A 25510-nucleotide genomic window follows, 5' to 3' on the forward strand; every position below is an offset into this window, starting at 1 on the left:
AGCCACGTTTCAGAAGCGTTCTCTCCTGACGTTTCACCCACATCTATGGCAAGCATCCTCAAAAGTTGTGAGGTCTGTTAGAAACTAGGCAAGTGGGGTTTATATATCTGTGGAATAATGTCCAGGGTGGGAGGCACGTGTGAGTGTTGCAATTGGCCAGCTTGATTAACACTGAAGAGCCTTGCAAATTCAAAGCCTACCTGGGGGCATCCTTTGTTACCTCAAACAGGCAAGAGTTCTTGCTCCCATCCTTCCCATGAAAGCCTTCGACAAGACATAGGCTACAGAACAGACAAGATCACTATGCTGGGTGTTGTGATCTTCACTGTGGATCCTACAGTGACACCAAACAGGAATGGCAGCTCAAGGAGTAGGTGTCGCGCATGCTCAGTAAGCACGCCGAGCGGGCCGCTTCCTATCCCGGAACCAAAGTTCGCGGTCGCAGCAGCAGCAGCAGTGGGGAACGTTTTTCCAGAGGCACCCAAGATGGCGGCGTCCAGCAAGCAAACTCGCTCGATATGAAAACATGAAGAGGTATTCTTTCGCCCGCCTTTCCCAATGGGCTTGATTCCAATGTGATGATGCTCTTTTGTCTATTTTCACTGAGCTGCCTTTGTAAACTTGCCTTGAGCCTCTGTTTTGGGGGTGAAGAGAAGGATCAACGGTGATAATGATCACAAAAGGCTACAAAAGGTGGGAAAGGAATCTGTTTCTGGCTTGAAAGTGTGGTTTCCTGTTTCATTGTGCTGTGCGTACGTTGGAAGTCGTCGCCCTACTCCAGAAACTTAGTTTTTCTGGCTGCTACAAAGTCTGTTGAATTAGTCGAGGCTCATAACAACAACCACAACTGGACATGTTCCAGAAGTATTCTCTCCTGACCTAGAAATTGTGAACACCTTGATAGGCCTGGTCCGAGCTCCTCTTTTGCCAGTCCTTTTCCAGGTAACTTCCCTTCCAGTAAAAGCCAGTTGGCCACGGTGTCTTAATGGTGGGAGGGAACGCCAATGAATCCGCTCTGGGCTTTAGTCTGAACTGTAAATGTCATAGAATCATAGAATAGTAGAGTTGGAAGAGACCTCATGGGCAATCCAGTCCAACCCCCCGCTAAGAAGCAGGAAATCATATTCAAAGCACCCCTGACAGAAGGCCATCCAGCCTCAGCTTAAAAGCCTCCAAAGAAGGAGCCTCCACCACAGTCCGGGGCAGAGAGTTCCACTGGTGAACAGCCCTTCTCATAGTGAGGAAGTTCTTCCTGATGTTCAGGTGGAATCTCCTTTCCTGTAGCTTGAAGCCATTGTTCAGAGTCCTAGTCTGCAGGGCAGCAGAAAACAAGCTTGCTCCCTCCTCCCTTCACGTATTTGCACATGGCTATCATGTCTCCTCTTAGCCTTCTCTTCTGCAGGCTAAACATGCCCAGTTCTTTAAGCCTCTCCTCATAGGGCTTGGTCTCCAGACCCTTAATCATTTTAGTCGCCCTCCTCTGGACACTTTCTAGCTTGTCTACATCTCCCTTCAATTGCGGAGCCCAGAATTGGACGCAGTGTGATTCCAGGTGTGGTCTGACCAAGGCAGAATAGAATAGAGGGGAGCATGACTTCCCTGGATCTAGACGCTATTCCCCTATTGATACAGGCCAGAACCCCATTGGCTTTTTAGCAGCCACATCACATTGTAGGCTCATATTTAACTTGTTGTCCACGAGGACTCCAAGATCTTTTTCACACGTACTGCTGTCAAGCTGGGCATCGTCCCCCATTCTGTATCTTTGCATTCCATTTTTTCTGCCTAAGTGAAATATCTTGCATTTGTCCCTGCTGAACTTCATTTTGTTAGTTTCAGCCCATCTCTCTAGTTTGTTAAGATCATTTTGAATTCTGCTCCTGTCTTCTGGAGTGTTAGCTATCCCTCCCAGTTTAGTGTCATCTGCAAACTTGATGACCATGCCTTCTAACCCTTGTCTTCTCTTTATTAGTGGAAAGGAATGCAGCGAGGCAAGGAAGCTCTGATGTTAACAGGGCAATGAATCATCTCCTGGTTGTAGTCCGAACTGTAAAGGCATTACGCTCCCAGTTTATCGAAACTCTCAAGCAACCGGCAAAAATTAAAATTAAATCATTTTATAATATTATAATAATATACTATAGTAATAGAATAATAAACTGTGTTAGATTAAGTTCGTCTTTACTTGCTTTTTCATGACTGTATTTCAGTATTGATACCACGTCAATGCAGAGTTAATGGTATGGTATAGTATGAGGTTTGTTTTTAATAGTACCAGAATCTGGCATATACCAATTCATGGGTTCCAGTTAATTGAGAGTCTACTGTATTTATTTCCAATTCAGGACTTGAGGAAGGCTTACAGGGGTTGAAGCAAACATGATTTAAATTGGGTAGGCTGTTAGGAATTGTGGGAGTTAAAGTCCAAAACACTTGCAGTGCCAAAGTTTGCCCATGCGTGGCCTAGACCGAGGGAAGTCATGCTACCCCTCTGGATGGCCATCTGTCGAGGGTGCTTTGATGTGATTTTCCTGCTTCTTGGAAATGGGTCAGACTGGATTCAACTCTGTGATTCTATGATTCTAAGATCTGTAGAGATACTCACAGAAACATCTCAGCAAGTGAGAGTCCAAAAGTGGCAGGCTAAAACCCAGAACCTCAATCCCTGGCTGATACCAGATGAGAAACTCCCCCCTGGGCACACAGAAGATTGGGCGACTTGGAAGGCGCTGAGCAGACTGTGCTTTGGCACCATGAGATGCAGAGCCAGCCTTAAGAAATAGGGCTACAAAGTGGAGTCCACAACATGCCAGTGTGGAGAAGAGCAAACCACAGACCACCTATTACAATGCAGTCTGAGCCTTGCCACATGCACAATGGAGGACCTTCTTACAGCTGAGGCATTCCAAGTGGTCAGCTACTGGTCAAAGGACATTTAGTATAATGCCAAGTTTTTAACTTTATGGGGTTTTTTAATACAATATAACTGTATTCTCAATTCGCTTCTGACACGATAAATATATAAATAATTATGATTTGAAGGAGGGAGATAAACTTATATAAGTTAATTTTCCTATTGGATCTTCATTTCCTTTTTGTCCTTTGCAGTATTTTCCCCTTCTCCATCTGATAGAAGAGAGAGGAAGCCACCATGCCAACAGTGGTGGTGATGGATGTGTCCCTCTCCATGACTCGGCCAGTCTCTGTTGAAGGATCAGAGGAGTATCAGCGGAAACACCTTGCCGCCCATGGCTTAACTATGCTGTTTGAACACATGGCCACCAACTACAAGCTGGAATTCACTGCTTTAGTTGTGTTTTCATCGCTTTGGGAACTGATGGTGCCCTTTACGAGAGACTACAATACTCTGCAGGTATGAAACAGAATAGCAGAGGAAAAAAATGACTAGTGGAATGCCATAAAGGGAGTTCGGTCCTGGGCCCAGTACTGTTCAACATCTTTATTAATGACTTGGATGAATGTTTAGCGGGCATGCTGATCAAGTTTGCAGATAAATTGGGTACTCCAGAGGACAGGATCAGAATTCAAAATGACCATGACAGATTAGAGAGAAGTGTAGGACACTTCACTTAGGCAGAAAAATGAAGTGCACAAATACACTGGGTGGCCCCTGGCTCCACAGAGTTACATGTGAAAGGGATCTTGGAGTCTTAGTGGAGAACAAATGGAACATGAGCCAGCTCCTCCTGCTTTGGTCAAGCCTCACCTGGAATACTGTGTCCAATTTTGGGAACCATAATTCAAGTGGGATATTGAGAAGCTGGAAGGTATCCAGAGCAGGGCGACTAAGATGATCAAAGGTCTGGAGACCATGAATCCCTATGAGGAGCGACTTAAAGAGGGGGGTATGTTTAACCTGAAGAAGAGAAGGCTGATAGGAGACATGAGAGCCATATATAAATATATGAAAGGCTGTCATGAGGAAGAGGGAGCAGGTTTGCTTTCTGCTGCCCTGGAGACTAGGACTTGGAGCAGTGGCCTCAAATTACAGGAAAGGAGATTTCACCTGAGCATTAGGAAGAACGTCCTAGCCGTACAAATTGGAGTGTGGTGTAAGCTCCTTCCTTAAGGTAAAGGTAAAGGTAAAGGTTTCCCCTGACGTTAAGTCCAGTCATGTCTGACTCTGGGGGTTGGTGCTCATCTCCATTTCTAAGCCGAAGAGCCGGCGTTGTCCGTAGACACCTCCAAGGTCATGTGGCCGGCATGACTGCATGGAGCGCCCTTACCTTCCCGCCGGAGCGGTACCTATTGATCTACTCACATTGGCATGTTTTCGAACTGCTAGGTTGGCAGAAGCTGGAGCTAACAGCGGCCGTTCATGCCGTTCCCGGGGTTTGAACCTGGGACCTTTCGGTCTGCAAGTTCAGCAGCTCAGTGCTTTAACACACTTTGCCACCAGGGCTCCTTCCTTAGAGGCTTTTAAACAGGCTGGGTGGCCATCTGTCAGGGATGCTTTGATTGTGCTTTTCCTGCATGGCGGGGGGTTGAACTAGATGACTCATGTGATCTCTTGCAACTGTTTTAAAATATGGCTTAGAGTTTGAAGACATTCTTCTCAACTTGCTCTATATCTAATCTGGTATATCTGAACACAGAAAGTCTCTGACTCAGCAAACCAGAGTGTGATTTACATTCACAGGAGGCCCTGAGTAATATGGACGACTATGATAAAACATGCCTGGAGTCGGCTCTGCTCGGAGTGTGCAATGTTGTGCAGCAAGAATGGGGTGCCGCCATTCCTTGCCAGGTGAGGTTTCTGGATTCATGTCCATTGACGACCGTGGTAGAGTCCAGAATGAAACAATACACATCTTGTTTTTCCCTTCCTTAGGTTGTCCTAGTCACTGATGGCAGCCTAGGCATTGGCAGGGGCTCCCTCCGCCACTCTTTGGCCACTCTGAACCAACGAAACGAAAACAACCGCTTCCCACTGCCATTTCCATTTCCATCAAAGCTCTACGTGATGTGCATGGCCAACCTAGAGGAGGTGAGTCCATTCCGGCGAGCCGGTTCTCACACTATATTTGTGTGTGGCTTGTATTTTACCTGTTACCTGGATGGACTGAATTTCAGTTTTGCCAGATTTATTTCAGCAGCCTAATTTAGGTAGTAGAAGCCATTTTGCTCCTGCTGTTTTGGGGAGTTAGAAGGCTGTGCCAAGCTACTGCAAATCCCCCAGAGATCCATTAGTCTGCCTTCTGCCCAATTCTGCCTTAATCTTGTCAGTGGATTTTTAAAAAGACTCTTTAAAAGCTTTGGGTACGAACTATTGCAGGAGGAAGGGAACAAAATAAAAGTGATGGTTTGCGTTAGGAGAAACTGACAACATTGACGATAGACTTTTGAATTAGGAGCTTCACTTTCAAGTACCTGTAACCTGTAAACTTTTATTACATTACAGGGACATAAAAAACAACAAAAAAGTTTTTTTGCTTACGTTGGTAGAAAAAGGAAGAAAAAGGAGGCGATAGGGCCACTGCAAGGAGAAGATGGGGTGATGGTGACAGGGGATAGGGAAAAGGCAGAACTGCTTAATGCCTTCTTTGCCTCGGTCTTCTCACAAAAAGAAAGCCATCTTCAACCTCAGCAACATGGAATGGACGAAGGATTGGGGGAAATCCAACCCCAAATAGGGAAACAAGTTGTCCAGGAACACCTGGCCGCTCTAAACGAATTCAAGTCCCCAGGGCCAGATCAGCTACATCCAAGAGTATTGAAGGAACTAGCGGAAGTTATTTCAGAACCACTGGCAATCATCTTCGAGAGTTCTTGGAGAACGGGAGAAGTCCCAGCAGATTGGAGGAGGGCGAATGTGGTCCCTATCTTCAAGAAGGGAAAAAAGAACGACCCAAACAATTACCGTCTGGTCAGCCTCACATCAATACCAGGCAAGATTCTGGAAAAGATCATTAAGGAAGTGGTCTGCAAACACTTAGAAACAAATGCGGTCATTGCTAATAGTCAACACGGATTTACCAAAAACAAGTCATGCCAGACTAATCTGATCTCTTTTTTCGATAGAGTTACGAGTTGGGTCGATACAGGGAATGCCGTGGATGTAGCGTATCTAGATTTCAGTAAGGCCTTCGACAAAGTCCCCCACGACCTTCTGGCAAACAAACTAGTAAAATGTGGGCTAGACAAAACTACGGTTAGGTGGATCTGTAATTGGCTAAGCGAACGAACCCAAAGGGTGCTCACCAATGCGTCGTCTTCATCATGGAAAGAAGTGACAAGTGGAGTGCCGCAGGGCTCCATCCTGGGCCCGGTTCTGTTCAACATCTTTATTAACGACTTAGACGAAGGGTTAGAAGGCACGATCATCAAGTTTGCAGATGACACAAAACTGGGAGGGATAGCTAACACTCCAGAAGACAGGAGCAGAATTCAAAACGATCTTGACAGACTAGAGAGATGGGCCGAAACTAACAAAATGAAGTTCAACAGGGACAAATGCAAGATACTTCACTTCGGCAGAAAAAATGGAAATCAAAGATACAGAATGGGGGACGCCTGGCTTGACAGCAGTGTGTGCGAAAAAGATCTTGGAGTCCTCGTGGACAACAAGTTAAACATGAGCCAACAATGTGATGCGGCAGCTAAAAAAGCCAATGGGATTCTGGCCTGCATCAATAGGGGAATAATGTCTAGATCCAGGGAAGTCATGCTCCCCCTCTATTCTGCCTTGGTCAGACCACACCTGGAATACTGTGTCCAATTTTGGGCACCGCAGATGAAGGGAGATGCTGACAAGCTGGAAAGCGTCCAGAGGAGGGCGACTAAAATGATTAAGGGTCTGGAGAACAAGCCCTATGAGGAGCGGCTTAAAGAGCTGGGCATGTTTAGCCTGCAGAAGAGAAGGCTGAGAGGAGACATGATAGCCATGTACAAATATGTGAGGGGAAGTCATAGGGAGGAGGGAGCAAGCTTATTTTCTGCTGCCCTGCAGACTAGGACACGGAACAATGGCTTCAAACTACAGGAAAGGAGATTCCACCTGAACATCAGGAAGAACTTCCTCACTGTGAGGGCTGTTCGGCAGTGGAACTCTCTCCCCCGGACTGTGGTGGAGGCGCCTTCTTTGGAAGCTTTTAAGCAGAGGCTGGATGGCCATCTGTCGGGGGTGCTTTGAATGCGATTTCCTGCTTCTTAGCGGGGGGTTGGACTAGATGGCCCATGAGGTCTCTTCCAACTCTACTATTCTATGATTCTATGATTCTACGGTCAATGACTAGCTCATAAACACTTTCAAGTAGATTCTGGGTTCGGCTGCCAGTATTTTTTTATCCACTTCCATAAGGGCTAGACACTATTTAAAACAGGGGCTGAGTCACTTAGGATGTTGTCATCTGTATCTGGCATTAGTTTTCTAAGTTGTCACATGATCTCAAGAATATGTGATTAAATCCCAGAAGCAGGAATCATGTGTCCGTCTTCATCTTGTTGGAGTGCAACTCCCAGTGTTCCTCATCATTGCTTTTGTTAACTAGGGCTGCTGGACATTACAGTCCAATTTGGAAATTATCATCCAAATTGTCATGCAAAATGGCATGGAGTTCAGTACTTGTATCGTTTGAAGTGTTCATTGAACAATGTGTATAGTTCGATGCATTCACTGTTTTTTAAGGCTTCTTCGGGTCCCATTTTGAGAGAAAGGCACAATGTAGATCAAATATATGTGTCTTTGTATATATGTGCATTTTCAGCAAAGCACAGTTCCAAAACGTGCATGTTATTGCGTTATGTATGAAGAGCTTCGTTCTGCTTGCAGCTCCAGAGCACAGATTCTTTAGATTGCCTTGAACGCCTTATAGACTTAAACAATGGGGAAGGCCAGATCTTTACTATCGATGGACCCCTTTGCTTGAAGAACGTCCAGTCCATGTTTGGGTGAGTATACGGCCCTGGTCACTCCTTAGCACGTTCCTCTGATGAGGACATTTGTGCAGCTTTGGAAACCTGCCTACAATTATAACATTGGCACAAAGGTTGATATATTTTTGTCAGACTGCCTTCCTGCCACTTATGTATCATCCATTCTTGTGATGATATACTTCTTACGCAGTTCTCCAAAGGAGTTCTCTTGAGTGCATGGACTGTCTTCTCCTAATGATAAACTCCTGTTCTAGGAAGCTAATAGATGTTGCTTATACGCCTTTCCATGCTGTTCTGAAATGCGGCCACTTATCTTCCGACGTGCAAGCCTTTCCAAGGCCGGAGCCCTTTGTGATTGATGAGGAAATTGATCCGGCCCCTAAGACTATTAATACAGGTAAAGACTTGTTTCTTCTTTGCTGAAGTCTCTTCCGAGATCATTTTGTGTTCTTCTCCTGTGTCCTTTCTTTCTCTGCCATGAAATCTCTTTGGCAGAGATTTCTTTTTCTCCCCAGTTACGAACACCATCAGAGAGGGAGGGAAGAGCTTTGGTGGGCAGAAAGTAAGGACAGTCTAAATTCTAGCAGGAAGAGAGTGCTGCACAGCCGTAGGTCAGATATGGGGAAAATATGGCTAGGAGTGAGGGATGATAGAGGGCAATCCATCAACAACTATCGCTGGACATTTTTAATTGGGAGTTCTAAGCTTCACCTTGTTTGTAGTCTCCACAAGCCTTGCTTCTTTGGGCTCTCCTGCTTGCTAGGGCTTGCTGCCACCTCTGCTGTTGCCTTACACTAGTGGTTCTCAACCTGTGTGTCTCCAGATGTTTTGGCCTTCAACTCCCAGAAATTCTAACAGCTGGTAAATTGGCTGGGATTACTGGGAGTTGTAGGGCAAAACACCTGGGGACCCACAGGTTAAGAAACATTGCCTTACACCATTGTTAATAGGAATGTGAGTGTGCATAATTTTTTGCTGTCTATATGGGCTCCTGGAACAAATCCCCTGTGGATGCTACTGTATTTAAAACTGAGGACTTTATGTTGTTGTTTTTTTCTTCCTGGGTTTTTGCTACTTTAGAGGAAGGCAGCCCCAGAAGTTTTGAAGGACACTTTATGTCACTTGGAATTTAGTACTGTCCATTTTAATTGCTATTGCAGTGTTTTTATGGTCTCTTGGTGTTTAGTATTGTCCATTTTAAATTGCTATTGCTGTGTTTTTATTGAATATATTTTATTTAAATTGAGTTGGGTTTTACTTCTGTAAGTGTTGGTTATGTCTTGATATTGTGTTGTTACTAATGTTGATATGACTTGTATTTATGTGTTATAGCACTAATATGTGCTGTTTTGTAAGCTGCTCCGAGTCCCTTCGGGAGATAGTGGCAGGATAAAATTGTTGTTGTTGTTGTTGTTACAGTAGAGTCTCACTTATCCAAGCTTCGCTTATCCAAGCTTCTGGATTATCCAAGCCGTTTTTGTAGTCAGCGTTTTCAATATATCGTGATATTTTGGTGCTAAATTCGTAAATACAGTAATTACAACGTAACATTACTGCGTATTGAATGACTTTTTCTGTCCAATTTGTTGTATAACATGATGTTTTGGTGCTTAATTTGTAAAGGTAAAGGTTTCCCCTGATGTTAAGTCCAGTCATGTCTGACTCTGGGGGTTGGTACTCATCTCCATTTCTAAGCTGAAGAGCCAGCGTTGTCCGTAGACACCTCCAAGGTCATGTGGCCGGCATGACTGCATGGAGCACCCTTACCTTCCCGCCGGAGCGGTACCTATTGATCTACTCACATTGGCATGTTTTCGAACTGCTAGGTTGGCAGGAGCTGGAGCTAACAGTGGCCGCTCACGCCGCTCCCGGGGTTTCGGTCTCCCTTTCGGTCTCCAGCTCAGTGCTTTAACGCACTTCGCCACCGAATTTGATGTTTAATAGGCTTTTCCTTAATCCCTCCTTATTATCCAAGATATTTGCTTATCCAAGCTTCTGCCGGCCCGTTTAGCTTGGATAAGTGAGACTCTACTGCATTATTATTATTATTATTATTATTATTATTATTATTATTATTATTATTATTTGGCCACAGCTTATGGATTTAGAGGAGCTAGGTCCAGACACCTCTGGAAGGCAGCAAAATGCCTACCCTAAAACCATCAACGGTCTTCTTCTTCCTCTTCTTCTTCTTCCTCTTCTCTTCCTCCTCTTCTTTTCCTTCTTCTTCTCCTCCTCCTTCCCCCCTTTTTAAAATTGCTAATTTCCTTCCTAGATCTGGAAATAGTTGGCTTCATTGATATTGCTGATATCTCCAGCCCCCCTGTCCTGTCTCGGCATTTGGTGTTGCCCATTGCTCTCAACAAAGGTGAGCCTTTCCACTGCCCTCATGCCCAGCCTTTGGCAACCATCATGAAGAGGGAGCAAGCCCTCATTGCCTTCACTTTCCTTTCCTCCTAGAAGGCGATGAGGTGGGTCCAGGGATTGCTGATGACGTCGAGGATGAGAATTCAGCCAACCAGATAGCGGGCAAGATCCCCAACTTCTGTGTGTTGCTGCACGGGAGCCTGAAAGTGGAAGGCATGGTGGCCATTGTTCAGTTAGGGTACGAAAAGGGGCATGGAGGATGGAGAGGGACCCAAAGGCAGCAGTGTCCAAAACTGTGTTGTATTTTGCCCCAGAGATTTATGGCAGGTTTGCTTAATATAAGAATAATAATTACAATTATAATTATTATTTACTTTTCTCCCACGAATGGGACTCAAAGTGGTGTACATAGGACCGCAACCGGTACATAATACAAAATCCTTCATTCCAGAACCCAGCGTGTGAATAATAAAACACACATTGTATGAACCCAAAATATACAAAAATATAAATAAGCATAAAAACACATACATCATTAGCAATTGAAAAACTGGTGGAAAAGAATTAGAGATGTTCATCCATGTTTTTTTGATGGGAAACTCCTTCCATTTACTTCAAAGAATCAGGACTGGCAGAGGTGTCTACAGCAGTGATTCCTAATCTCTGGCTCTCCGGGTTGTTGAGACTTCAACCGTTTCGGCGACCGCCACAAATTCTGGAAGCTGAAGTCCTAAACACCAAAGGTCAAGAGCCACTGATGTAGATCTTCAGCCATGAAGAAAATCCATTTTTTTAGAGGAATAAATAGACAGGAATTATTTAGAATTGAACCATTTCAGCAAGATTAGACAGAAAGAGGTTTGGGGGAATATGATAGAGGAGGAAGCAGTTTCGTTTATTTGATCAACAGACTCTTTGTTTCTTTAACAGCACTGTCGTCCTTTGCAGAAGGGCCATCCCCAGATGTGGGCCAAGATAGTCTCATCTAAGCAGGAATATTTGTTCTTGCTCTCAATGCTTTGCTCTCCGTTTTCAGGCCTGAGTGGTACGGGATGCTTTATTCCCAAGCCGACAGCAAGAAGAAGTCCAACCTGATGATGTCTCTCTTTGAACCTGGACCAGAGCCTCTCCCTTGGCTGGGGAAGATGGCCCAGCTTGGTCCCATCTCAGGTAGTGCATGAACATCAGCATTTAAAATACATGTTTTCCCCTCATTTGTGAATGATGACGCTGTCGCCCAGGGATCCACAAACTTTTTAAACAGCGGGCCAGTTCACGGCCCCTCAAACCATTGGAGGGCCGGACTGTAGTTTTTTAAAAAACTGAACAAATTCCTATGCACACTGCACATACCTTATTTTGAAGTAAAAAAAACAAGCAAAACAAATACAGCCTGAATGTTAATAATAATCATATCATAATAAAATAATAAAGAGGGTTGGAAGAGACCCCTTGGGCCATTTAGTCCAACCCCCTTCTGCCTTTGTGCACCAAAAGCACAAGCAAAGCACCCCTGATAGATGGCCACCCAGCCTCAATGTTGTTCATAATAATAATAACAACAACAACAACAACAACAACTGGGTGCCGTGCCAAAAGAGCTCAGCTGGCATTTGGAAACAACAGACATTGACAAAATTACGATCTGCCAACTGCAAAAGGCCATCCTACTGGGATCTGCGCGCATCATCCGAAAATACATCACAGTCCTAGACACTTGGGACTTGTGATTTTGTGAAACGAAATCCAGCATATCTATCTTGTTTGCTGTGTCATACTAATAATAATAATAATAATACACCACACAGTCCTAAACACAGTCCTAAATCCGGCATATATATCTCGTTTGCTGTGTTATGCTGTGACTTTGTGTCAATAATAATAATAATAATAATAATAATAATAATAATAATAATAATAATAATAATAATAAAAGAGGGTTGGAAGAGACCCCTTGGGCCATTTAGTCCAACCCCCTTCTTTCTTTGTGCACCAAAAGCACTAGCAAAGAACCACTTCAGGAATATATGGTACATTTATTATTTTTCTCTATTATTGGTATTATTACATTTATTTTACTCTATTTTTATTAATATTATTAATACATTTATTATTTCACTCTGATATTATTATTATTGCATTTATTATTTTACTCTATTTATTAGTACATGTATTATTTTATTCTATTTATTATTATTATTACATGTATTATTTTACGCTATTAAAAGGATACATAAGCACATTTACACTGAAGAATATGAAAATAATAATTTGATCAGAGTTGGACAGTCTTACTTAAATTTGAGCTTTATGTAAATATTCAAAAACATTTAACCTACTGATGCCTCAATTAATGTAATTTTATTGGTATCTATTTTTATTTCTGAAATTTACCACCCTCGGCTTATACTGGAGTCAATGTTTTCCTAGTTTTTTTGTGGTAAAATTAGGTGCCTCGGCTTATATTAGGGTCGACTTATACTTGAGTATATACGGCAATTTATTTGTTTGACCAGTCATATGACCATTTCAAAGTGCAGCATAAATAAAAACAAGGCAAAAGGGATGTCGAATGTTTAAATTTTATTTTGGTTTTTAGATGCTAAAGAGAATCCATATGGCGAGGACGACAACAAGAGCCCCTTTCCCCTGCAACCCAAGAATAAACGCAGCTACGCCCAGAACGTAACTGTGTGGATTAAACCCAATGGGCTCCAGGTGAGTGGCAGGATTCCTGCAAACTGAATTGTGGAGGGGGTAATTTTTCGAGTGAAAAAGCAAGGTGATGATGATAATAACACTCAAATTTCACTGGCCTTTGAACTTTGCTGCAAGGAGGCCTGGATTATTGTTTATTTGTTAATATTTTAGGTGGGAATCAAATCAGAATTCCTTTTCTAACCTATTCAGTGCACTTGTCGGAGGCTGTAGTAATATCTTAGTCATGGTCAACCTTCCAGTTTTATGGGAGGAATGTTGACCTTTTGGGGCCTGTATTAGTGTAAAAGATGGTGGTCTGTCTCTGGACGTGGGCTTGCGATGTCACAGTGAGGCTGCCGCATTTGCATTGGCTTCCTGTTGTCTTCTTCTACCGTTCAAAGTCCAGCCAGGAACCAAAAAAAGCAACCAGGCCAAAGTGCTGCTGCAGTAAATAGGGGCCTTTCCATTGCCAAATTGAGCCGCTAAATTGGAGAAATGCTTCAAAACCCAACCATCAAGTTTTTTGTCCCCAACTCTCTGCAGACAGATGTCCAGAAGATACTTAGGAACGCAAGGAAGCTCCCTGAAAAGACACAGACCTTCTACAAGGTGAGGAATGCGATTCATACAGCATCCGGGACTGATCTACAGCTCCTTTCTCAAATAGAGACACAATCCCAGCATGTTTTGTTTAAGAAGAAAACTTAAGATATCCCCACTCACTCACTTTTTCTTCTCAGGTGGAATAGAAAAGGCTAGCTATGGCTTAGAAGCAAGGAGAAGGGCTAGGAACCACCAACCAAGTAGAACAGTATTATTATTATTATTATTATTATTATTATTATTATTATTATTATTATTATTATTGTATGACACAGCAAACAAGATAGATATGCTGGATTTCGTTTCACAAAATCACAAGTTATTATTATATTATTATTATATTATTATTATTATTATTGTATGACACAGCAAACAAGATAGATATGCTGGATTTCGTTTCACAAAATCACAAGTTGAACACTTCCCAAGTGTCTAGGACTGTGTGATGTATTTTCGGATGATGCGCGCAGATCCCAGTCGGGTGGCCTTTTGCAGTTGGCAGGTTGTAGTTTTGTCAATGTCTATTGTTTCCAAATGCCGGCTGAGATCTTTTGGCATGGCACTCAATGTGCCGATCACCTGTTTCTGCCAGAGTCTTTGAAGTTCAATCTTGAGGTCCTGATAGCGGCTGAGTTTTTTCTGTTGTTTTTCGTCAATGCAACTGTCACCTGGGATGGCAACATCAATGATCCAAACCTTTTTCTTTTCCACAACTGTGATGTCTGGTGTGTTGAAAAGAAAAAGGTTTGGATCATTGATGTCGCCATCCCAGGTGACAGTCGCATTGACGAAAAACAACAGGAAAAACTCAGCCGCTATCAGGACCTCAAGATGATGATGATGATGATGATTATGTAATTATTATTTTATTGTATGACACAGCAAAAAGATAGATTATTATTATTATTATTATTATTATTATTATTATTATTATTATTATTATTATTATTACTTGATACAGAACAAGATGAGTAAACAGCAAACAAGATCACTATGCTGGCTGTTGTATTGCCTCACACATCAGACACTTCCAGAGTGTCTAGAACTGTATGACGTATTGGTTAATAATGCTCACAGATCCGAGTCAGGTGGCCTTTTGCAACTGATAGGTGGTAATTTTGTCAGCACCTGTTGTTTTCAAGTGCTGGCCAAAATCTTTAGGCACTGTACCCAGTGTGTCAATCATCACAGAGACCACCTTTACTGGCTTGTGCCAGTGTCTTTTCAGTTTGATCTTTAAATCCTCGTATCGTGTCAGCTTTTCCAGTTGCTTCTCGTCAAATCTGCTGTTGCCTGGGATTGCAACAGCAATGATCCATACTTGGCTTTTTTCCCACTGATATTACAACCGCGATTTCAAGGTTGTCACTCATTTCATGATAAATGTTTTTTGACCAGAGGACATGCTCTTCATTTTCCTAGGAGCTGAACCGCTTGCGCAAGGCGGCCTTGGCCTTTGGGTTTTTGGACCTGCTCAAAGGGGTGGCCGACATCCTGGAGCGGGAATGCACTCTCCTCCCGGACACTGCGCACCCCGATGCCGCCTTCCAGCTGACCCACGCAGCCCAGCAACTCAAAATGGCCAGCACCGGCACCTCCGATTACGCCACATACGACCACAACATCACACCACTGCAAACTGACTTCTCCGGCAGCGGGACGGAGCGGATGTGAGGGACCTCTGATGACCAAGCCCTCCCTCCAAAGACATAGTGCATGTTTCTCCCCGACATGCACCGTGTTAATCCATGCTTGCTCAGTAGGGCTGGACTTTATCATTAAATTTTTGCTATAGTTTGTGTTTCACTTTTCATAGAATCATAGAGTTGGAAGAGACCACATGGGCCAACCCCCTTCTATTTAGGAAAAGCACCATCAAAGCTCTCCCATCCAGTCTCTGTTTCAAAGCCTCCACTGAATTCAGAATCAGAAACTTCCTTTTTATGGTCAATAACTTCTTTGTAATGTTCAGGTGAAATCTCCTTCCTTGGCTCCATTGAGTCCTTGAGCAGCAGAAAACAAGCCTGCTCCCTCTTCCATAGGACATCCTGTCACATATTTATATATGGCTATCCTGGCTCCTCTCAGCCTTTTCTTAAATTAATGACCTAAAAAGAAGAATGTTTAACACAAATCTCAACCTGGTACTAATACCTGTCACGTCCTTCGCACTGCTCCAAAGGTTCAGGGAAGGAATGCCAACAAATAGAGAAAACTGGAATTAAATGAATCTCTAGAGCAGAGGTCCCCAAACTAAGGCCCGGGGGCTGAATGTGGCCCTCCAAAGACATTGACCTGGCCCCCGCCCTCAGTTTTAGACTTAGGCTTGTCCAAAGTCTGAAATGACTTGAAGGAGCACAACAATCCTAATTAACCTGACTAGCTCATTGGCTAGAAACAGGCCCACACTTCCCATTGAAATCCTGATAGGTTTATGTTGGTTAAAATCGTTTTTATTTTTATATATTGTATTGTTCTTTCATTGTTGTTGTTGCTTTACACTACAAATAATGTGTGCATAGGAATTTGCTCGTATTTATTTTCAAATTAAAATTCAGCCCCTCAACAGTCTGAGGGACCCTGAACCGGCCCTCCACTTAAAAAGTTTGAGGACCCCTGCTCTAGAGCATAGCTTTCTAAACTTTTCACGTTGTTTAGACCTCCATCCTTTCACCAGGTTTACTTCATCCTTTATCCAGGTTTACTGTGTGTCATTTCCTCTATAGCTGCTCCATGTGGTTTGTGACAGTCATCATTATCAGCAGATTTTCTTAACCAGAAACTTACCAATTTTAAGAGGAACCGCGGTGGCGCAATGGGCTAAACAAAAATAAAGTTATTATTATTATCAAAGTTATTAAACCGGTGGTGCCAGCTGAACTGCTGACCTGAAGATTGCCGGTTCAAATCTGCGTGATGGGGGTGAGCTCCTGTCTGTCAGCTCTGGCTTGCAGCAGGCTTCTCTCATGTCCCTGCAAGCTAGAGCTGACAGATGGGAGCTCATCCCATCTCGCGGATTCAAATCGGCAACATTCAGGTCAGCCAGTACAAGGGTTTAACCCATTGCACTTTCTGTTGTTGAAAGTTAAGTAAAGCTTACACTCCCCTTCTCTCCTTTTTCGGTTCTGTTCCTTGTGTTGTTTTTCAACCTCTAGCCATAACCAAATCCATGCAAAACGTACCGCATTCGTTCGATAGTTTACCTTCATAGAACGAGTACAAGACGCTTTCTGTTTTTTAAAAAAATAATGAAAAACCACCCATTTTGGAAGAGAGGTTTGTAAAACCTTTATATTAGAAATTCACATTCTGTTTGCTTTCGGAAAGAGCAGCAAATCCAGATTCGCAACAAAAGTGCCCGCACCCTAAATGGTGACCGAACGGATGGAATAACAACAGAAAAAGCGAGAAGCGGTTTTGCTAATGCTAAGAGTTAGCGTTCTCTCCAAATAGGGATACAAAAACAACAAAACATTTACCCACCCGGAGCAAATGGGGAGAACTGAACAATCACTTCAGGGTTAAAATATATCTCTGCGCTTTTTCTCCTCATTGTCTTATAGGAAACGAGCAATACATTGCTTTCCTCCCATTCCCAGAAGCGAAGATGGGGCAAGGAAATCTGCTTTTCGATTTCAGTGGGAATGTTACATGTGAAAAGGGGAACTCTGCACTTTGGATAGCTCAGTCACTCAAGTTTAGACCAAAACCCAAAGCATAATGAAAACTATTGCATTCATCAAAACTTCAGAGATCAAAAAGCCAGAAACAAGACAGTAATATTTAGGGAAAAGGTCAGGTTCAAGAGATGTCCAACAAACCAATCTTAGGTCTCAATTTGGGGGACTTTTGCTCCGGAGTTTGTTTCTCGATCATCTTCCTGCAAAAGTATATTAGGTTTTAAACCCAATGGGGGCATTCCCACGGAGGAGTTAATATTCTATCAAGAAATGCCAGATAACCTTCCTACTCAAAGGCTAGCTTTCTTCATTGCGGGGACAAAGATCAGAGGACATATTTTATAACAGATCACTTGCTATTTGCTTATAACGGGAGTCACGCCTGTCTCTCCACTCCAAGTAGTCTTTATTTTTCCTCTTTTTGGAGAGGATGAGAATGATAAACGTCTTGAAGCCAATGAAGAGCTTGGAAACTGGGTGCAGCCAACCATTGTTTTAGCAAAGAAACCAAATTAATTTCTTCCAAGTTGGTTAATCCAACTTAGGGCAACACGTAAATTTCCTGCACTTAAATCGGATGCAAATACTGTAAATTTACGATGTTGTGTTGATTGTTTATATTTTGTTTTGCACTTGTATTTTGTATGTCACACCTTGAGTGTTCTGTGAGCCACACCGAGTCCCTCTAGGAGATGGTGGTGGGATATAAATAAAGTTGTTGTTGTTATTATTATTATTGTATGACACAGCAAACAAGATAGATATGCTGGATTTTGTATCACAAACTCACAAGTCGAACACTTCCCAAGTGTCTAGGACTGTGTGATGTATTATTATTATTATTATTATTATTATTATTATTATTATTATTAATGTATGACACAGCAAACAAGATAGATATGCTGGATTTTGTATCACAAACTCACAAGTCGAACACTTCCCAAGTGTCTAGGACTGTGTGATGTATTATTATTATTATTATTATTATTTTATTATGACACAGCAAACAAGATAGATATGCCGGATTTCATATCACAAATTCACAAGTTGAACATTTCCCAAGTTTCTAGGACTGTGGGATGTATTATTATTATTATTATTTTATTATGACACAGCAAACAAGATAGATATGCTGGATTTCATATCACAAAATCACAAGTCGAACACTTCCCAAGTGTCTAGGACTATTATTATTATTATTATTTACAATATCCTCCCAAATGGGGATGAACTACAACTCCCAGCAGTTTTGATCAGCATAGCCAAAGAGGCAGAATGCTGGGAGCTGCAGTCAGACAGAGGTTTCTTTGAAGAACTGTAGGAATCCCAGGTCTTAAAACCTATTTATAGTCCCTAGTATCAATAGGTTTTAAGACCTGAAAAAAGGTCTTAAGAAAGGCCCCTGCACTTGAAGCACGGTGGACCTTTTCATCCTTCTTCCCACTTAGAATCGTAGAAGAGGCCACGTGAGCCATCCAGTTCCTGTCATGCAGGAAAAGCACAATCAAAGCATCTCTGACAGATGGCCATCCAGCCTCTGTTTAAAAGTTTCCAAGGAAGGAGCTTCCATCAGACGCAGAGGCAGAGAGTTCCACAGCTGAACAGCTCTTATAGTCCTAATGTTTAGGTGAAATCTCCTTTCCTGTAATTTAAACCCATATAAATAAAGTTAATAATGATCCAGAGATAAAGTTAGTACTAATAATAATACTTTGGTGAAGTCACTGAACCAATGGCAACTTGGGAAGCCAATGCTTGGATTTGTTGCATGGATGCGATAGGGCGGCTCTTAATGGAAGCGAATAATAATAATAATGATAATAATAATTGACAATTGAATAATTGACAATTGGCAAAATTGAAGGAAAAGCTGATAAGGAGAAGACCTGGCTCTGGCTCACGAATGGGACCCTGAAGAAGGAGACAGAAGGCCTGATCCTTGCAGCCCAGGAGCAAGACATCAGCACAAAGGCAATTAAGGCCAAGATCGAAAAATCAGCTGATGACTCAAAATGCAGACTGTGCAAGGAAATCGACGAAACCATGGATCATATCCTGAGCTGCTGTAAGAAAACTGCACAGACAGACTACAAACAGAGGCATAACTATGTGGCCCAAATGATTGATTGGAACTTATGCCTCAAGTACCATCTCCCAGCAGCAAAGAACTGGTGGGATCACAAACCTGCAAAAGTATTGGAAAATGAACATGCAAAGATACTGTGGGACTTCCGAATCCAGACTGACAAAGTTCTGGAACACAACACACCAGACATCACAGTTGTGGAAAAGAAAAAGGTTTGGATCATTGATGTCGCCATCCCAGGTGACAGTCGCATTGACGAAAAACAACAGGAAAAGCTCAGCTGCTATCAGGACCTCAAGATTGAACTTCAAAGACTCTGGCAGTGCAGGTGGTCCCGGTGGTGATGGGCACACTGGGTGCCGTGCCAAAAGATCTCAGCCGGCATTTGGAAACAATAGACATTGACAAAATTACGATTGCCAACTGCAAAAGGCCACCCTGCTGGAATCTGCAGGCATCATCCGAAAATACATCACACAGTCCTAGACACTTGGGAAGTGTTTGACTTGTGGTTTTGTAAAACGAAATCCAGCATGTCTATCTTGTTTGCTGTGTCATAATAAAATAATAATAATAATAACAAGAACTTTATTTATACCCTGCCACCATCTCCCATAAGGACTCGGGGCCGCTACACTGTAGAATTAATGTGGTTTGGCATCCTACGAGCAGCGATGGTTCGATGCTATGGAATCCTGGGGGTTGTAGCTCTGCAAGGAGAGCCGGTGCCCCACCAAACTACAAATCCCAGCATCGAGACATGGCCGTTAAAGTGGCTCAAGCTGCATGAGATCTACAGCGTAGATGCACTTGGGCATTTCAAAGCTCTCAACTGAAATAAACAGAAGGAAAATATCTTCCTCCCTGGGAAAAAAAATAAGTCAAACGCTGTTCAATTTGGGATGTTTTTGTTCTCTTTCTGTGCTTTGCCAATTGAGCAGGAATAGAGTTGTTAACTCCTGTTCAGTGTTCGCTTGAGCAAAGGATAATACAGTTTTGCAACGGGCACATTTCCTTGGTAATGGTGTGAGCATGTTTGGGGAAGACACCTGTCAGTATTGCCATACAAAACTTTTTTTTTTTGGAGTGACAAGGGCCACTCCTCATGAGGAGGAATGAGAGAGAGAGAGATGCCTTCAAAGTAGACAAGGATCTGGAATCATTTAGTGCATTTTCCTCTTTTTGGGTCCAAGGTGCCGCTTACGTTGCTTGTAGAGGTGGCGGAAGTTCACAAACGGGCCTGAAGGAAAGTAGGAGAGAAATAAAAACAATCTGCAGACAAATGGCCATCCAGTCCAACCCCTTTCTGCCAGGCAGGAAAAGCACAATCAAAGCACCCCCAACAGATGGCCATCCAGCCTCTGTGGCAGGCATGGGCAAACTTTGGCCCTTTAAGTGTTTCGGACTTCGACAATTCCTAACAGCCGGTAGGATGCAACGGGTTGGCTGGAATGAATTGGTTGAGACATTCATCGAAAAACTATAGTAAAATGTGCTATAGCAGAATGTCCCTCCCGCAGAAACAAAGTTTTAGCAGTTTAATAAACTTTTCCCATGTTTTAATGCTAGAACCAATTAGAATCATAGAATCATAGAATCATAGAATAGTAGAGTTGGAAGAGACCACATGGGCCATCTAGTCCAACCCCCTGCTAAGAAGCAGGAAATCGCATTCAAAGCACCCCCGACAGATGGCCATCCAGCCTCTGCTTAAAAGCCTCCACGGAAGGAGCCTCCACCACGGCCCCGGGGAGAGAGTTCCACTGTCGAACAGCTCTCACAGTGAGGAAGTTCTTCCTGATGTTCAGGTGGAATCTCCTTTCCTGTAGTTTGAAGCCATTGTTCCCTTGTGTCCTAGTCTGCAGGGCAGCAGAAAACAAGCTCCCTCCCTCCTCGCTATGACTTCCCTTCCCTTCCCAAACGGTAATTGTTTGGGTCGTTCTTTTTTCCCTTCTTGAAGATAGGGACCACATTCGCCCTCCTCCAATCTGCTGGGACTTCTCCCGTTCTCCAAGAACTCTCGAAGATAATTGCCAGTGGTTCTGAAATAACTTCCGCTAGTTCCTTCAGTACTCTTGGGTGTAGCTGATCTGGCCCTGGGGACTTGAATTCGTTTAGAGAGGCCAAGTGTTCCTGGACAACTTGTTTCCCTATTTGGGGTTGGATTTCCCCCAATCCTTCGTCCATTCCGTGTTGCTGAGGTTGAAGATGGCTTTCTTTTTCTGAGAAGACCGAGGCAAAGAAGGCATTAAGTAGTTCTGCCTTTTCCCTGTCCCCTGTCGCCATCACCCCATCTTCTCCTTGCAATGGCCCTATCGCCTCCTTTTTCTTCCTTTTTCTACCAACGTAAGCAAAAAAGCCTTTTTTGTTGTTTTTTATGTCCCTGGCAAGCCTGAGCTCATTTTGCGCTTTAGCCTTGCGAACCTTTTCCCTACAGGTGTTGGCTATACGTTTGAATTCTTCTTTGGTGATTTCTCCCCTTTTCCACTTCTTGTGCATGTCACTTTTGAGCTTTAGCTCAGTTAGAAGTTCTTTGGACATCCATTCTGGCTTCTTTGCACTTGTCTTATTTTTCTTCTTTGTTGGCACTGTTTGCATTTGCGCCTTGAGTATTTCACTTTTGAAAAACTCCCATCCATCCTTAACTCCCTTGTTTTTTAATATCGGCGTCCATGGAATGCCGCTCAGTAATTCCTTCATTAGGAAATGACATTCATAACCCAGGAACAAAAAACGTGTTACATAGTGTAATAAATGTACCCCTTTAACAATAATGCACCCATTATAACAATATAATAAAATATAATACTAACATTATGCTATACTAAGAATATAATATATTGTATATACTGTATATACTCAAGTATAAGACTAGTTTTTCAGCCCTTTTTTTAACACTGAAAAAGCCCCCCTTGGCTTATACTCAGGTGAGGGTCCTGGTTGGCTTATATTTATTTATTTTATTTAATTAATTAATTAATTAATTAATTTATATACCGCTCTTCTCCCCCATATATGGTACATTTATTATTTTTCTCTATTATTATTGGTATTATTACATTCATTATTTTTCTCTATTATTGTTGCTACTATTACATTTATTTTACTCTATTTTATTATTATAAATACATTTATTTAATAATAATAATTATTATTATTATAATTATTATTTTATTTTTGTACCCCGCCACCATCTCCCCAGAGGGACTCGGGGCGGCTCACAGATATAAAACAAGCATACAGTGATATCAAATACAAATATCAAATTATTTCACTCTGATCTTATTATTATTATTACATTTATTATTTTATTCTATTTATTATTACATGTATTATTTTCCTGTTTTTTTATTATTATTATTACATGTATTATTTTACTCTATTATTATTATTAAAAGGATACATAAGCACATTTACATTGAAGAAGATGAGAATAATGATTTAATCAGAGTTGGACAGTTTTATCTTAAATTTGAGCTTTATGTAAATATTCAAAAACATTTAACCTAATGATGCCTCAATTAATATAATTTTATTGGTATCTATTTTTATTTCTGAAATTTACCACTCTTAGCTTATACTGGAGTCAATGTTTTCCCAGTTTTTTGTGGTAAAATTAGGTGCCTCGACTTATATTCGGGTCGGCTTATACTCGAGTATATCCGGTACATATAATATTGATAATAATATTATAATGTAGTACAGTATAATAATAATACACTATTTTAATTGTATATTATATATTACATATAATATTACTAATAATATTGCAGTATAGAGGTATAGTACAATATAGTAATATAGAATGCTTATATTGTGCTATGCTAATAATGTACTATTTTAATTGTATATTATATATTACATGTAATATTACTAATAATATTGCAGTATAGTGGTATAGTACAATATAGTAATATAGAATGCTTATATTGTGCTATGCTAATAATGTACTATTTTAATTGTATATTATATATTACATGTAATATTACTAATAATATTGCAGTATAGTGGTATAGTACAATATAGTAATATAGAATGCTTATATTGTGCTATGCTAATAATGTACTATTTAATTGTATATTATATATTACATGTAATATTACTAATAATATTGCAGTATAGTGGTATAGTACAATATAGAAATATATAATGCTTATATTGTGCTATGCTAATAATGTAGTATTTTGTATGCACATATAACTTGTAAGCCGGCCTGAGTCACCTTCAGGGTGAGAGAGGGCAGGATAAAAATGTCGTAAATAAAATAAATAAATAAATAAATTTAACTACTACAGCTCAAGACAGCATTGGATCCCAGGAGTTATAGTTTGACAAGTTTCGCTTTCTCTGCCCAAGAGGACTGGCATCCTCTCCAAACTACAACACCTATAATTGCATAGCATTGAGCCAGGGCAGTTAAAGTGGTATCAAACTGTATTAATTCTACGGCGTAGATGTATCTGCTGTCTCCGGAATCCGACTTAGGAAAAGGCAACCAGAGATAAGTTGCTCCCTTCCAAAGCCCAGCCTCCATTCCTTGCCAAATAAGATCTTTTTATTAAATAAAGAACAACAAAACCAGAAAGAAAAACTCACCAAGAAATAGAAACACAAGGTAGAGTTGAAGGAACACCGAAAAGGGGATGGTGATGCTTATTGGATATGGCAGCGTGAAGCTGAATCTGCCGGTGCTGCTGAAAACGGGAATCGCCTGGATCACGGCCACCGCTGGAAATAGAAGGGGGAAAGGACCTCAGTTCGAGGCATCTTTGCAGCAAAATACATACACATGCTGTCCCTGAGTTACAAACATCTGACTTGCAGAGAGCAAGGAGAAAAGGAAAAGGAAACGGCATACCTTCGGCTAAGATTCCCAGTGGATAAAGAGGGATCCAGATGCTATAGCGGATCCAGGTCAGGATCTTCCATTCGATATTGATGCAGGACAACATGTAGAAGGGATACCTAGGAGAGAAGAAAAGGAGAAAACAGAACAACAGCAGGACAATTAACTGAAGTCATAGTACAAGATAATAATAATAATAATAATAATAATAATAATAATAATAACAACAACAACAACAACAACAACAATAATAATAATAATAATAATAATAGGAATGCCAGCAGAAAGAAAAGGAGACAACAAAACAGTGGGACAACAAACTGAAGTCATAGTACAGAATAATAATAATAATAATAATAATAATAATAATAATAGTAATAATAATACAGTAGAGTCTCACTTATCCAACATAAACGGGCCAGCAGAACGTTGGATAAGCGAACGTTGGATAATAAGGAGAGATTAAGGAGAAGCCTATTAAACATCAAATTAGGTTATGATTTTACAAATTAAGCACCAAAACTTCATGTTTTGACAGAAAAGGTAGTTCAGTACGCAGTAATGCTATGTAGTAATTACTGTTTTTGGGAATTTAGCACCAAAATATCATGATATATTGAAAACATTGACTACAAAAATGCGTTGGATAATCCAGAACGTTGGATAAGCGAGTGTTGGATAAGTGAGACTCTACTGTAATAATAATAAATTATAATAATCAAATATCAACAGAAAGAAAAGGAGAAAACAGAACAACAGTGGAACAACAAACTGAAGTCATAGTACAGAATAATAATAATAATAATAATAATAATAATAATAATAATAATAATAATAATAATAAAACTCATGACCATTCATCATTCACTGCACCCCCGCAGTAATGTTGACCGGCTATATCTGCCTCGAAGATCAGGGGGAAGAGGACTTTTACAAGTCAAACAAGCAGTCAAAGAAGAAGAACATGCCCTGGCAGAAGATGTAAAGCAAAGTGAAGAACCTGCTTTGATTGAAGTCAAAAATCAGAAACTCCTCAAAGTACAGCAGACAAAAAACCAGTACAAGAAAACCGCACTACAAACTAGAGCTGACAGCTGGCACAACAAAACACTGCATGGAAAGTTCCTTGACAAAATTGAAGGAAAAGCTGATAAGGAGAAGACCTGGCTCTGGCTCACGAATGGGACCCTGAAGAAGGAGACAGAAGGCCTGATCCTTGCAGCCCAGGAGCAAGACATCAGGACAAAGGCAATTAAGGCCAAGATTGAAAAATCAGCTGATGACCCAAAATGCAGACTGTGCAAGGAAACCGATGAAACCATGGATCATATC

At 41.5% G+C, this 25510-nt stretch overlaps 2 protein-coding genes across 4 annotated transcripts in view; one reads left to right on the top strand and one right to left on the bottom strand.

Moving 5' to 3' along the window:
* Positions 1–411: 411 nt before the first annotated feature.
* On the top strand, positions 412–15361 carry ints14 (integrator complex subunit 14). 3 transcript variants are annotated; one of them, XM_062963329.1, is made up of 12 exons: positions 412–534; positions 3109–3373; positions 4661–4768; positions 4853–5008; positions 7793–7911; positions 8151–8293; positions 10172–10264; positions 10357–10501; positions 11300–11433; positions 12863–12981; positions 13507–13572; positions 14989–15361. In XM_062963329.1, exons 2-12 carry the CDS (start codon positions 3152–3154, stop codon positions 15238–15240), a joined length of 1557 nt encoding a protein of 518 aa, XP_062819399.1. In that variant the 5' UTR covers positions 412–534; positions 3109–3151; the 3' UTR covers positions 15241–15361. The 3 variants fall into 3 exon arrangements, with proteins under 3 accessions (XP_062819399.1, XP_062819400.1, XP_016852977.2); XM_062963330.1 differs by having other exon boundaries at positions 464–693; positions 10360–10501; XM_016997488.2 differs by having other exon boundaries at positions 465–693.
* A 1468-nt stretch (positions 15362–16829) lies between these two features.
* Positions 16830–25510, bottom strand: part of hacd3 (3-hydroxyacyl-CoA dehydratase 3) — a 29079-nt gene continuing 20398 nt past the window's right edge. The window contains exons 9-11 of the mRNA XM_003227602.4: positions 24191–24297; positions 23929–24060; positions 16830–20572 (exon numbers count right to left, since the gene is read on the bottom strand). Of these exons, the coding sequence (XP_003227650.1) occupies positions 20496–20572; positions 23929–24060; positions 24191–24297 (316 nt within the window). The 3' untranslated portion in view covers positions 16830–20495. The remainder of the gene's footprint in view (positions 20573–23928; positions 24061–24190; positions 24298–25510) is intronic.

Source organism: Anolis carolinensis, unplaced genomic scaffold (assembly GCF_035594765.1).
Source record: "Anolis carolinensis isolate JA03-04 unplaced genomic scaffold, rAnoCar3.1.pri scaffold_11, whole genome shotgun sequence".
NCBI lineage: Eukaryota > Metazoa > Chordata > Lepidosauria > Squamata > Dactyloidae > Anolis > Anolis carolinensis.